Here is a 14,822-nt window from a genome sequence, read left to right as displayed (position 1 = left end):
AGTCTGCATACAGAATGAAATTCACAATTTGAATCAACATTAAAAGCAGACATTAAAAATATGCTAAGACCACTTCATAATCTATTCTTAGACAAAAAAAATAAACTATACATTTTTTAAAAATTAAAAAACAAACTTACTTAAATATACATTTGTAACTCAATAAAATGTTTTAAATCATAACAAATCATATGTAGATCAAACTTTACAATTAAAATAAAATTTGCAACATGTCAACATACTGAAAACAGCAGATTTTTGAAAAAGACAAAGCAAATAGCTTCCGGAAACTAATTAAATATATTTTAATTATGAGAATTGTAAAATCTGTATTTAGATGTAATTTTGACGGCCCCAATTCAATCTAAACGGAAACATTAAACTGGATTATTTTAATTTAATAAATGGGCTTTTATTTTGTTGTTTACCCGCCTCGATTCGCAAAATATGCCACATCCGGTTTACCCGGAACCCAGCATAATTCCCAAAGATGGCGGAGCAAGGTCCAATGGCCATAGCGATGCGGCTCCGAAATCAGCTTCAGTCTGTCTATAAACTGGACCCACTACGAAACGAGGTGAGCTGCTTTGTGTTTTAAGCTCCTTCCCAACCGAGGAAAGTGTACCGACATTGAAAGTACCAGAAACGGGAGTTAACGTGGCGTTTTAACAAGAGATGGTTGTCTCCCCTGCGCTGATGGAGAGAGACTGAGAGCGATGCTCGAGCATGCGTATACGGTGGGGTCCAACCGTGTTGTTCTACGGAGCAACGTGCATCAAAGCTCCAAACCAAGTGTTACATTTGACCACTTCCGGACCTGTTTTCTTTGGTTCACTAGGAAGTTTACTTTTTAATTTGCGCTTTATGGTGGAGTAAACTGTGGCGGTAACAGACGCTGCGCTCCGTTGGTTCTCATTCGATTTAGTTGTCGAAGTAACGGCGGTCCGTTTTGAGTTGCTACTGCTTCGCGCTCGGTTTGTAGTTTGATATCACTTATCTAGCCGTTGGAGCTTTGAGATAGCAAACAGCTCTCCGTTCTTTCGACTACCCAGTTCCTTCTGTGACAGTGTGTCGGTCTCCTCGGAGAAGCGCTACTTTTTCAGTTTCAACGTGATCGCAGAGGTCATGCTGAGCTTTTCCTCCGAATTGTTTAATGTCCGACACGCTGAAAAACAATGTTTGTATTTACAGCGTTAACATTCCGTACTAACGATTCTTCTCCGACTTCAGGAAGACAGTTAAGAGCAAATGGGCTTTATAAAGTCTCCTCTTTGTCTTCAGCGCTGTGATTTTGCTCAGGGTAACTACTCTGCAGCTGATTCGCCTTTTTTTTTTTTTTTTTTAAATAAACCTATTAAAAGCTTAAAAGTTTTGAGATGGTGAGGGATTTGAGCACGATTACCCAACATCAGTCTTCAAGAGCTGCTGTCCTTATGTTTTCTTGGTCCAACACACGTATCAAATGAATTGTTCATTAGCAGAACTTGATGAAACGTGCAGGAGGTATTTCTGCCACTTCAATTAGTTTTTTGAACAATAACACAATAAAACATGCAGGACACTGGGTGACATCCTCGATTAGACCTAAACTCCAAAGTTGGGCAAAGTAGAACAACAGAAAGTTCACGTGGCTAAATTTTAGAGCAGTGTTTATCAAACCCCTGCATGTTTCAGAGGCACCTCTGTATGTTCTAGATGTTTGCATGCTTCCATAGAGCTGATTTACATTAATTGGTCATTAAGCTGCTGTGGAAAAACTGTCCCTTTAAATTAGGTAAACTGGAGTATGCAAACATGTAAAACACAGAGGAGCTAGGAGAATCACTGCTTTACATGCATTAACACCTCTTGTCAGAGCTGCAGAATATAATGAAAGGACTGCATGAACGCTGTATTTGGTAGACTATAATAGCCGAAGCGCAATGCATTCGGATTCTGCTATCAACTAATCTGTTTGGCCAGATTTTTACTCTTTTCCGTCCAGGTGAGTTTACATGTGATGTAAATCTAAGTGCCCTAGGTTCTTTGGGTTCAGGAGAACACAGGGTCATCCTGATGCAGAACAAAAAGAGGAGTGATGAAAATCTGGGTTGATCACAATTAATATTGTCGTCATAATATGCAGCAAGGTTTCACAGTTTAATGTTTTCTTGGAACCTTACACCAAGAAAACAACAGATAGTCCTTTAAACAGTCATGACTACATGTCCTGACTGGAGACGTCAAGAGGTGTTCATGTGGAGAGAAAATAACAGAAAACTGTGTTTCTGAATTGATAACCCAACCTCTTTTGATAATTCTTTTAAACTAAATAAGTCAGAAAGCAGATGAGCTCCTCATAGATACTCTGTAGAAACTCACCAACTCATGGTTTCTTTTAAGAAAGTGTCTGTGGCTTTAAAACAAAACTGAATTTCCTCTCGTTTAATATTTTTCTATATCTTTATTGTAGATTGTGCTGAATGAGCACGGCAATGCTTGTTGCTCTTACAACTGGATTAAGGTTGTCATGAAGCAAAAATTTCAAACCCAGTGTCAATACTAACTTAACAACTCAATTACTTTCAGTAATGTAGCAGTTGAATTAGGGTAAAAGCAGTAAGTAACATGCAGTGTTTGTTTGTGCATTTCCTTTTTCCTGTCTGTCTGCCTCACGGGGAAGGCAGCTCCTGAATGCTGTCAAAAAGGGTGGCATTTGTGTGTGTTTTTTTTTTTTGTCATGATGTACTCACCATGTTTGTAGAGCTTAAAACTTCCTGAATCTAAATCTTGCAGTGATTTAGATTAGGACTTTCGGTGGTTGGAAGAAGTAAATGCTATCACTTATAAAGACTTGAGCAGTTTCTCAACTTTACACATCGACCAAAAAAAAGATGAGCTGTGGTCTTGAAAATTTTTTCTTGAGATTTCCTGAAAATTTCTTTTTCTTTTGACATTTCCTCTCTACATCAGTCTTTTTCAGTCAACTTCCAAAACATATTTGACATTCTTCCTCTGTTAACGTAGCTCTGACTTATGACTCATAAGTCTCACAAACTCAGAAGAGGAACTGTTGTTGTCTGCATGTAGCAATTTAGCATAGAACTAATTATAAGTTGGCCTTTTAGCCGCTTTCTTTCAAACAATCTGTCATAAACACACAATTTTCTTCCATTTTCTGAGTTGAATCACCTGATAAAATGGCAAAATTAGAGTCTGACAGATGGGGAAAAAAACTCAAGCCTGAAAAAGATTATTCCTGAAACTTGACAGTAGATGAACAAAAAAGGATGATGCTTCTCTCAGTTCCTGTTTCAAGGTTTTGCTGCCGTGTTCCAATTGCTTTAGGATATGGCTTTAAATGACTGTTTATTTGCTCTAAACTGTTTTAAGCCTGACTATTGGCTGCCCTCCACTTGTGGTGGGAGCTGACTTTAAAGACACTGTGTGTTGCAGGACGAGGCATCTGTTAATTGGCTGGGCTGTTTGGTCCCAAGACACACTTGTCTACTGCCATCTTGCTCTGATTAAATGGTAGCAAACAGGACTGTGGTTATGTTTGGAATGGAACATCAGGATCCTTTCTTCTAGCTAAATTGAGACATTGTCTCAAAATAAATTGATGTTCATAATTATTTTTTCCAGTTTTTTTAAGTTTTGAATGCTTCTTCTATGGTTAGAATAATGGGAGATAAAAAAAAGAGAGAACTACCGTGAATATTCAAACTCTGTGATGCTTGTTTTTTGCTGCTTTAGGAGGAAGTTAAGTTGAAGATCAAAGACCTGAATGAACACATTGTCTGCTACCTCTGCGCTGGATATTTTATAGACGCTACAACAATTACAGAGTGTTTGCATACTTGTAAGCTTATGAATCTTTTTTTTTCCTCCATCATTTTACTAAAATAACTTGTTTGCCTGTTTGCTTCAGTATGAATTAATTATCTTCTTTCCCTGTACAGTTTGTAAAAGTTGCATTGTAAAATACCTGCAAACCAGCAAGTATTGCCCCATGTGCAACATTAAGATTCATGAAACTCAACCTTTACTCAACCTCAAGCTGGATCGAGTGATGCAAGACATTGTCTACAAGCTGGTACCTGGCCTTCAGGAGAGTAAGTTGTCTTGATTTTTATTGGTTGTCCAGAAGTGTTGTAAGTCTTTAATATGCACAGGACATGCCTTGCACAAGCATGTAAGGTACAATTTTTCTCATTTTTGCCATGTTAACACCACCAACTCTATTGGGGTGTGTAATTAAGAAGCGGACAGGAAGTTGCACATAATTTTCATAATTTGTTTTACAAGCTAACATCTGAAAAGTGTGGCCTGCATTTTTCTATGTCAACACTTTGTAGAAACACCTTTCCTTCACCTGGAAGTCTAATGGATTGTGTTGCTACTAGCTGCACATCTCCGTCAGATTCAGGATTGCTCTGCATTTATCTTCATATGTCCTCGTCCCGTAACACTGAGCAGCTTCCCTACAGCCTAATCCAACTACTACTGTTATTATTGTGCATGTGGGGGAATCTTGACGACAGTTTCCTCTACCTGAGCTGTGGATCCATGCAGCTCTTCCAGAGTTACCATATGCATCATGGCTGCTCAACTGACTAATGCTCTTCTTGTTTAACATAAATTTACAGTGATTTGCATATACGTTTTTGGTTATAATGTGAGTTCAAATGGCAATGAATGCTTTTTTTTAAGTCACTGTTTTTTGTAGCATATTTAATCAATTTATCATTCACACTTTCCATTTTAATTGGCAGCCATAAGTTGTCAAGTTTAAAAAATAAAATTATTTGTTCTTCAATTGGATACAAAATATCAAAGAAGGTATTGGTTTTTCATAATTTTAATTTTAATCTCTGATCAGAAATACAAAATGGGCTTCAGAACTGAATGTTAATTTAGGATTTTATTGCTTGGGTTTATGTGACCTAGAAATTGTAATGTGTGCAGAAATGTGGGTTGTTTTCAACACAAAATAGTGTAAACATTAGGTTATTTGGCTTTTACAGCACTGACGAGTGTAAGAATAAATTAACCAACAATGTCCATCACAAAAATATTTTAGAAGTCAAAAGTACTTAAAATGTTTTTGTTCCTTCTCTTATCTAACAGGTTATTTCTTTTTTTGTAAATCAATCGTCTGTAATGTTTGTTTTTGTATGCTCTAATTGGCGAATTAATAATAATAATAAAAAAACATTATTCAGGTGGATAAAAAGAATAAAGAGAAGTTAAATTATTCTTATTAAGCACTGTATACTAAGCATTATTACCACCAGAATATATATCTACTAAATCAGAGTCCCTGCTGTTTGTTGTCTTTGTGCGTGTCATGGAATCACACACTTAATGGAAATGATTGCAAAATAAACTGTAGAATATAAATTTCCTTTGTATATCAATCCAACCAAAACCCTCTGTAACGATGCGTTTGACAAACATCTCTTCAAATCTTCTGATACTCATTTCAGAGCATCAGATTATTTGAAGGTTTATTTGCAGCAGCATGAAGATTTCTGTGTGTCATACCGTTGTTGAATAAGTATTATCAAATTGGGGTGTGGTTTCAGCATTGCCATGGTAACCCACAGTTTGCATAACAAATTCTGAGTCACACAAACCAAAGCAATAAAATATTACATTAAAAATGTCTATACTATGATCTGTTGTTCTATTTTGTATTTTTTATTTGAGACTACAGTTGAAAACATAGAAAGTTTATACAATTTAGAAAAAAAAGTTAATTTTCTTATTCATGATTGTCAGTTGAAAATAGAACGAATGATGCATGGATAATATTTGAAGCACAGCTATTTATTTTCCTGTGAAATTGGAAGAAGTCATGAAAAAGAAACATCAGTATGTTTTTTATTTTTCTCAGGTGAGGACAAACGAATAAAAGATTTTTACCAGTCACGTGGGTTAGAAAGAGTCATCCAACCTGCGGGAGACGGTGGGTTCTTCTTTCACCACTAAACATTCTGAAATGTTTCTGTTTTTGAAAGAGCTCCGAGTAAAGTTCTAAGCATCTACAACTGGATTTATTTGATTGCTCTACAGCAGTAAAATCAGGTTCTAAACCTTATCCTTTTTTTCCCCAACTCTTTAGATGTTTCAGAGAGCGCAGCTCTACCTTTTACAAGCTTCGACCACTCTAAAGCTCACTTCTACAGATATGATGAGCAGGTTTCGCTGTGTTTAGAAAGACTAAGGTAAACGGCTTCTGTTTTTATCTTGTATATGCTTTAAAAATGCGATAAGACTGAAATGGAATATTTATGTGGATATATTTACATTTAACTGTTATAAAATTAACTTTGTGTTTTAACACTCTGTCTGTCTTTGTAGTTCATCACTCTCTGGGAAAGATAAGACAAAACTTACTCTCCAGGTGGGTTTATCAAGTACTCTAACTTGTAACTAGTGTTGTATTTCAGTACAGACGTGTGTGCTTATTGAAGTTGTTGAGCTGGTTCTGGATGCATTTAAACCAACAAGGCATTTCACAACCCAGAAAAAGATGTCTCCAGGACACAAAAACTCCTAACTGCTTAGCGAATACATGGCACATTGACAGCTGCTGCTACAGCAGAATCCAGCCTTCAGAGCTGCTGAACCTCTGCTGCTGGAGCCTCGTATTTACAGAGGGGGATAAATAGGAGAATCACGTCACTGAGGCAAGAAATTGTTCGTCATCTTACACCCAAGTGGCTGCTCTCTTTATAACTGATTTGTGTCATTTAGAAAATTGAATGACCCTTTGCAAGAATCCTCCTTTGTTTGTTTTTTTGTCTTTTAATTTCATAAACAGCTTTAAAATAACTGCAAAATGGAGTTCAAATATTTGTGTTTTTTGATTGCTTTAGAAGTTTTATTAAGCTGAGCAAAATCTTTTAATATATTATGAGGAACAAATTCATATATTTAAAAACATAAATACTCCAATAATTTCCTATTCCAGCAGGGGGCACCATGATTTGCTTTATTAAATTATGGAAATAGTTTTTGAAAGAAGTACCCTTTACAGAACAGAACATAATAATATGGTGTTTCAGTTATTGAAATGAAGGAAATAGTCTAACTTTGGCTTTCAGGCTTTTCAGAGTTCCTATTCTGCCTGGAAAGTTATTGAATCCAAGTATTTTTCTGTTTTGTGTAACTACAGAAAATTAAAAGGAGGTTGATTAGTGTAAATGTAGCATCTGCCTAGCGATCCATTTATTTTTTATTTATTTTTTTACATTTGTCTTTTTGTAGATTCCATGTTAAAGCCTGACTCCTGAAATCTCTGACACAAAGTAATAGACTTATTTTTATTTTTACATAAATTGATTGAGGTTTTGGAATTTCGAGTTCTAAGGTGTAGTCACACCTCTCACATGTGAGGAGCTTTAAGCAGAGCAGTGTTTGTTTCCGAATTTGGTCCGAACATTTTCTGCAGGTGTGAATACACTGAATTAAATCCAAACAACCGGATAGAACCCCACTTTTTGAAGTGGTCTTGGTCCGCTTCCAAACAAACTCAGGTACAGTTTATTTTTGGTGTGAGTACAGATCTACCTCGATTTGAACCAACTAAAGAAAATATATGTCTTTCTTGAAGTTCATGAGCCACTATGGTAAAATTGAGCCGTTCAGTGTTGCTAATTTTTGCTGTATGTACTAATTGAACTGAAATTGTACCTTATTCACCATTTTCTGCTTAGCTGCTGCCAGCATGATGTAGATCAGAAAAGAAAGAGCATCTCGTCCCCTTTGGCTTGCAGCAACATTTGCTGATGCCATTTCAACATCGTGAAGTCTGCGTTGTGTTAGCTGTGTTAACTCTTGGCATTTAAAATGGTATTGCAGTAATAGCAGAAATGTGCACAACAGAAATGCAGCAAGCAGGACTTACAAAATTTTTTCCTGGTCTCTACTGTGTCCCATCTTCGTCGCTGCTGTCCAGTGGGAGCAGTGATCATCTGCAGCTGCATTGTCCAAAAGTACAATGTGAAAACACACTGCAATAAACAATAAATAAAAGTGCTTTTGGTCTGGATCAAACAAGCGGACCAAAGAACTTTACTGGTGCGAACAAACCCTGAAAGGTTTAGGATTTTGGCTTGAACATTGTGTAGGAAAGCTGGCGTTGACCATTTTTGTGGTTAGATTAAGTAAATATTTAGCTGTCAGGAGTCTTCAAATTTTAATCTGTAATATTATCATTTGGGATCACTGTGCCCACTTCCTCTTGGTGAAGGCCCCATGTCTTCACCTGAAAGTTACTTTGAGCTGTTGGTGTAGAGACTGAGTTTTATGATCATCAGTTCAATACGTCATTTGGTTGTTGGGATGCACATTTGGCCTGACCTCAGCATGAACTTGCTCTTGATTGGGAGGATTGGCAGTTGACTTTAAAATGTTTCCACTAGAGACTAATCTTTCTTACTGTGTCATTGTGAATTCCTAATAGCATGGAACTGGCCCTCTAACTCTTTAGAGATTGATGAGCAGCAACAGTTGCTCCTCTTAGGTCATTGTTTAGGTTTTTTCCTCTTGGCATTAGGACATGACAAACCCGTGAACTGTGAAAAACTCCTTCTTTTGTGATCAGATTAATGTGATATTTATTCTGTCTATCTGATTACTACTTAAATTGGGCGAACAAATCCTTAGCTGCCATGGGTTTCTCAAAATACCACATTTTTAAGGGTGTTTGGCTTCTTTAAGGAAGTTCATCCTTGTTTCACCTTGACCAGGTGTTTTATTTATTTATTTATTTTTTAAACAATCCATCATGTTTTTTTGTTGGCCTTTAAATTGGGCTGTAGAGTATTTAAAATATTAAGAGCTTGAACTCCGTCACAGCTAAGGTGTTAAATTAACCACACAGATCTGCTGACTGATATTGGAAGTGTCAGTACATTCACTCATGTCCTCTCTGATCATTTTGCAAAGTCAAAATGTTGTTTATTGTTTGTCTAATCTTACTTTATGTAACAAGAACATGCAGCCACATTGGTTCCATTCCTGCCTTTTTATATGCAGTTGTTTTTCACTCTAACCCCACTGTGACCTTATAAAGTGGATTAGCTTCTGACGAGAACCCTCATAAATGTATAAAAACAAATCATACTCCTGGGTGTAATGTCGGATCAGTTTGCTAATGCAAGCCATGTCCTTACAGTGTTCTGTATTTAAATTCGACCCTTAATAATTTGTTACCGGCTCTCCTCTCCACCCTCCTTGTCCAGTGATATTTACTGTTTTATACTGAGATGTAAATTTAATAAAACAGATTTCTGCCCATGCATGAAGAGAAATACTACGCTCTTGCAGTGCATGAGCTAAAGCAGTTTAGCTCTTTGGCTTTAGAGTGTTTAATAAGTCAGCAGGGAGCAGAAACCTTCCAGCAGTAAGCGGGATCATTCTTCACTGTAAATCTAATCGTAAAAGGAGCACGCTGTTCCTGCAGTTGGTTCGTTTGGATTTCTGCTGCTCCAAATGTGATTCAGAATTGCAGTCCAATTTGCTGTTTATAAGGATCGACAGCAAAAGTATTTATGCAACAGTTTAAACCAGTCTTCACAAGAAAACAGTCTGCACTTCTAGTTGGACTGGCAAAACTATTACTTTTCCTTCATTTTGACTCTGTTGATGATAGTCTGTACTCCCAAGTTAAATGTCAGATTTCCAGATGATGAATACTTACGTAAATGGTAGTCTTATAACAGAATATTAAGAATTAGGCATTGCAGTGGTCACAAGTTCCAATAAAGACTGAGTAAAGATGATCTAGGGCTGGGCAATATGGCTGAAAATGTATCACAATATAAGGGTTTCATATCGGTCAATATCAATAATTATTGATTTGTTTTATTGTTTTAAATATCCAAACTACTATCAAACTAGTGATGTGACCTTTTCTCTTTTATCCACAATTTTCTTCTTGAGCTGTTCAGCTCAAGGGATCAGATCAGAAAATATCACTTTTCTGATCTTTTTTTTAATTATTTGTAAGCTGTTATGAGGCAAAGTGCCACAACATGAACCTGCTCCCACATACTCTGGGCTACTGTGTGTATTCAAATGGATATTCACAGGTTTGATTAGCTACTTGGGTGCCTCTGTGGATTTGTGCATGGCGATAAATTTCTCAGCTGCATGTTATATTGTTCATGTTTTGGAGTTGATTGTTTTCTCTTTCTTTTGCAGCAGAAGTTTGTGCGCTGCTCTGTACGAGCAGAGGTGAGACACTTGAGGAAAGTCCTTTGTCACAGATTAAATGTGGAAAAGCATCAGGTGAGTCGATGTCTTATTACTACATCAAAAATATTCCTAGTATTTCTTTAGATTGTTTTATAGTAAATGTTGTAAATGTATCAATGTCCAATCATTCACACGTACAAATCCATCACTAGTTAGCAGGTAGCAATGAAGCTCTGTCTTAGTCTGCTTCTACTTATCATTGTACAAGTAGCTGAAAGTGATGCTGCCAAAGGTATTATTTTCTCCATAGCAGATGTTTATAGAGTGTTCATGTCCATGGCACGAGAAGCAGACTAAGGCTTTCTACACATGTAGCTGGGTCATTATAAAAACAAATTTCTCTGCCACATCGTTTAAAAAAAAAATATTGTACACAGTCAGTTTCAGAAAAGTTTTCATCCACATGAACCTGCACATCCCTGAGTGTTGTTTTAAACATGCCAAACCCATAGGGGGCAGTGTAGAGCAAAGCTAAAACTTATGTCAGCCAATCAAGTTGCTTCAAAACAATCTCAACTTCCTGTTAGGAATTAAACATGGCGTCATGAGGTTGTTTTGTGTGGTCAGAAAGATTAAGCCACTTTTAAGTTGCATTAGAATATAGAGTTAATTAAACATAAGATGATGTTGATTGGAAATTTTGTCTAAGCAAGTTTGTGACTATATTGGCACATTATTTGCCACAGACTGTAATTCGTGGGAACCTAGATCTCAGTTTTCCTGTCTACAGGCGCATAAAAATGTATTTGTTTTCCCAGATATCCGGCTATGTATGGAGTAGACTTAAAGGTGAATTTAAACTCAAGGCACTTTTTTCCAGGAACAATGGTAGTTTTATGAGCCTTTTTATTTTACCCCCATTGTTTGTTTCTATTACAATCAAAATCAGAGTATCAAAGCATTTCTTTCCTGTTGAATATTATCACTGTTTTCTTTTTCATGTACTCTTTAGTTTAAACTCATCCACAGTTCATGCTTTTGTTAACTTTAAATTTGACAGCAATATTAATTGGTATTTTCATTTAGAAATATAGGTGTATATGAAAAAGCTGAATAAAACCTGATGAACTTAGTGGAACTATTAAATAAGTGAATTTAATGAAGCATGTGCCACAGTCTTGATTACCACTGATTTTGCATCATTAATATCCTTTCAATTCTGTATATATATATATATATATATATATATATATATATATATGTAAGCAAGCAACAGAAACTATGGGTAAAGTTTGAGATAAAGGAAATCCGTACAGAAAAACTCCTAAGGTTATCTTTGTTTCTTTCTGAAGTTCATATTTTCTGACTGACTTCCACTTGATGAAAAAACAGAGACCAGCAGCCAAAATATTTGGACCAAATGTGTGAAATCAGACACAGAAAGTGAAATTTGTCTCTGAACTCCTTCTTTTAAAATGTTTTCCTTCCTATTTACTCTTCATCTGTCTGTGTGGTCTCTCTCTGCAGGTCCAGATGTTATTTAATAACGAGTCTTTGCCTGATCACATGACCATGAAACGGTTATGGCTTTCACACTGGTTTGGCAAGGTACAGTACAGCTAACACCAGCTGCAGCACCAACAACTGTCACACAGACCTTCACACTGGAGTTAATATCTCTTAGAATATTAGTTCAACTTTCTTCAACAATAATAGAAACTATATTATTAAATTCTAATTTGATTAAAACAATCTGTTTAATCATTTTATTTATTTGCTTTAACATGTCTGCATGCATGCATGCTGGGGTGTGCTGTGGTGGCGCAGGGGTTAAGCACAACCCACATATAGAGGCCTTAGTCCTCGACACAGCTGTCGCAGGTTCGATTCCCGGCCTGGCGACCTTTGCTGCATGTCTTCCCCCTTCTCTCATTACCCTCTTTCCTGTCAATTCACTGTCAAATAAAGGTCACTAGAGCCAATAAAATCTTTAAAAAAAAAAAAAAAACATGTCTGCATGCAGGTCAGAGCTGGATTAATTGAATAAAACTATTAGTTTTCTAATATCTGTTGTTTCTCCTTCCAGGCTCAACCATTAGTTCTTCACTACACCATCAAGGACAAAAGGACCAGATAGGATTTGTTTTCAGTCGAGAGACGGCTGTAAATATTTTGTACAATACATATTCTATTTTAATAGTGTTTGTGTACATGAACTTATTTTCCTTGTTTTGTATTTTTGAAAATAAACTTTAAACGGAAAAAATAAAGATATTGTTGTGGTCTATAACTGAGAGCCTTCTAAACATAATGTGTTTCAGTTATGGCCAATCAAGCTTCTGCCGATTTGTGATTTATACGGTAAAAATGTTTTATTATATTTCAGAATAATATCAGTTTCTCCAACATTTGGCATTTTAGGCATCAATGTTTACTCAGAATTACAAATACACATGCATTTAAGTAAATGAGTGATGACCTATATCTGTAATCAAGTTCAAAATATGTAACTTAAATACAAAGAGTAATCTATGTTTCTTTAAGAGATAACTTTATGGCTTAAAAATATACCCAAATTCTGTTTCTCAGAATTTAAATATTATAAAGCCATAATAATGATTTTCGTGCAGAAATGTGATGGTCTACACAACCATAGGGAACCCTGCTTACTTAAAAGTAAGTAAGCATGTAAGTGCTTACTTATTTTCAAGGTGGAAGGCGTCACCAACACTTTCCACAAGGAGGGTAAACCACTAAAGATCTCTACTGAAGATGCTGGCAGTTCAAAGTCATGGATGCAAGCATACTAGTGAAAGGTTTAGTGGAAGGAAGATGTGCAACAGGAATAACTCCCATTCCAAACTGGTTCGGCTGGACATTCAGACCTTAAAGAGCCAAGTGTCCCATCATTTGTGTTAAGCCATCTCTAAACCACAGACAGAAGAAAAGGACTGGAATGTTCAGTTATCCAAATTTCTTTACAGATTAAAGTAAAGTTTGCATTTCTTTAGAAATCAAGTTCCCAGAGTTTGAAGGAGTGGAGTGAGACAGAACTGCAAGTTATAATCATCAATAGGGTTAGAACAGAAATAAATGCCTGACATATATCACTGCATGTGTGTCATGAATCTCTACAAAGTGAGTTTTAGTGTTTGAACTGACATACTGTAATTAAAATTTAGTAGATATTTCAATTGAGGTTTCTCAGTGGTTTGTGGAAAGAAACTACTAGCTTCTAAGTCATTCCACATGACTTCTTACAAAGTTAGTTCACATTGTTAGTATTTAATTCTACAAAGTACAATTTTTTTGCAACCAGTCATATGCTGGGGATGTTCATGCAGTTGGTGTTCAGTTTTAGATGTGACAGAATTTGACTTTTGTTGTGTTTTAATTCTGTAAGTCCATCACTGTTGACATATAAAGGCTACAAGTGTTTAAAGTTTCATAAATTGGTGTTTTTACAGGAAACTGAGAACATGAAAAAAATATTCTAATGTCCATATTTTAAAATAACACTTTAAAACTAAGCTTCTATCTTGACAAAGCAGGTTACATTTTTATTTTTTTTTTCTCTTTAACTTTGTGGTCTGTTTCAGAGAAGCTGCAAAGTTTCTTGTCCACATCATACTGTTTACCTTTACTAGTGTATGTTTTTCTTTATCTCCATTAAGTTTTCTAACTAGTCTCATACCTTTGTAAATTTTATTTCTGAATGCTTTTGTTTTCTCACTGACACGGACAGTTTCGCCCACATGAAGATTGTGCAGCTGACTCACTTAAATGAGATGGTCATACTGTCCCATGCACTGCCTCAGGCATGCACTCATGCCTCAGAGTGCACTCATGAAATCGGAAACACAGCTGAACGTGGTGGTTTCTCTCCAGACAACTTTCCCTCTGGGTGTTTCACATCATGGATATTTTCCAAACATGCAGATACTTGAATTTGCAGGATTTTTCAGCAACAATTTTGCATATTTCTGTAGGAATGAAAAGCTATTTCCTTGTGCAGCTACAGATCTGCCTGCAGCTGTTTACTGAGCTCCATGTGTAAAAACACATTGGTGTGTGTGTTTTTATTTTTTTATCTGCTTTGTTTCACCTCAACTCTGGTGAAACTTTGCTGCCAGTTTTCAGAAACCTCCAGAGTTCAGTAGCAGCTGTTTCTCGCGAGAACACTTGAAACGCATGACTCCGTAATGACAAAATCTCGTTGATGTTGTCTTTTGCTTTTCTTCCTAGAATAATTCTCCTAACTGAACACTAGGTGGCAGACTTGGAGTTGCTCATACTCCAGACAACCTTTGATGTTTGTGATCGTCTCCAGAGTGGAAGAAGGAGCTCTGATAACTTGACACGGCCTGATGATAAATGTTACATGTTTCCAGGTCTCTTCTCTTTTTAAGTAGACAGCATTTCGTGTGATTGTCTTTGATGTTTCCTGAATATCTCGCAATTAACCACTGCCTGTTTGACATTTAAATTACAAACAATTGCTTCAAATGACAGGTTTGGATTTAGATCTTTTTAAGAAACTGCTCCGGTTTAGGACAAGGATACATTTTAGTGATGGCTGATAAGATTTTTAAAATATTTGCCTAATTTTGATCATTTCAACAGAACAGAACGAT

General features: G+C 36.3%; 1 protein-coding gene across 2 annotated transcripts; it reads left to right on the top strand.

Annotated features, from left to right (window-relative positions):
- The first annotated feature begins 426 nt into the window (after window positions 1-426).
- Window positions 427-12,458, top strand: pcgf1 (polycomb group ring finger 1). 2 transcript variants are annotated; one of them, XM_028008024.1, is made up of 9 exons: window positions 427-577; window positions 3,736-3,841; window positions 3,942-4,094; window positions 5,879-5,950; window positions 6,107-6,209; window positions 6,346-6,388; window positions 10,198-10,281; window positions 11,716-11,796; window positions 12,275-12,458. In XM_028008024.1, the coding sequence occupies exons 1-9, from the start codon at window positions 491-493 to the stop codon at window positions 12,323-12,325; spliced, it is 780 nt and encodes a 259-aa protein (XP_027863825.1). In that variant the 5' UTR covers window positions 427-490; the 3' UTR covers window positions 12,326-12,458. The 2 variants fall into 2 exon arrangements, with proteins under 2 accessions (XP_027863825.1, XP_027863824.1); XM_028008023.1 differs by having other exon boundaries at window positions 10,195-10,281.
- The last annotated feature ends 2,364 nt before the right edge of the window (window positions 12,459-14,822 follow it).

Source organism: Xiphophorus couchianus, chromosome 23 (assembly GCF_001444195.1).
Source record: "Xiphophorus couchianus chromosome 23, X_couchianus-1.0, whole genome shotgun sequence".
In the NCBI taxonomy this organism is placed as follows: domain Eukaryota; kingdom Metazoa; phylum Chordata; class Actinopteri; order Cyprinodontiformes; family Poeciliidae; genus Xiphophorus; species Xiphophorus couchianus.
This window is presented reverse-complemented; position numbering and strand designations above follow the sequence as displayed.

Excerpts from the sequence above, each read along its gene's own strand:
- pcgf1 (XM_028008023.1), top strand. The coding sequence starts at position 491 with ATGGCGGAGCAAGGTCCAATGGCCATAGCGATGCGGCTCCGAAATCAG. Across the intron at positions 3,842-3,941 it reads TACAGAGTGTTTGCATACTT|TTTGTAAAAGTTGCATTGTA; the intron begins GTAAGCTTATGA and ends TTCCCTGTACAG. Across the intron at positions 10,282-11,715 it reads TAAATGTGGAAAAGCATCAG|GTCCAGATGTTATTTAATAA; the intron begins GTGAGTCGATGT and ends CTCTCTCTGCAG.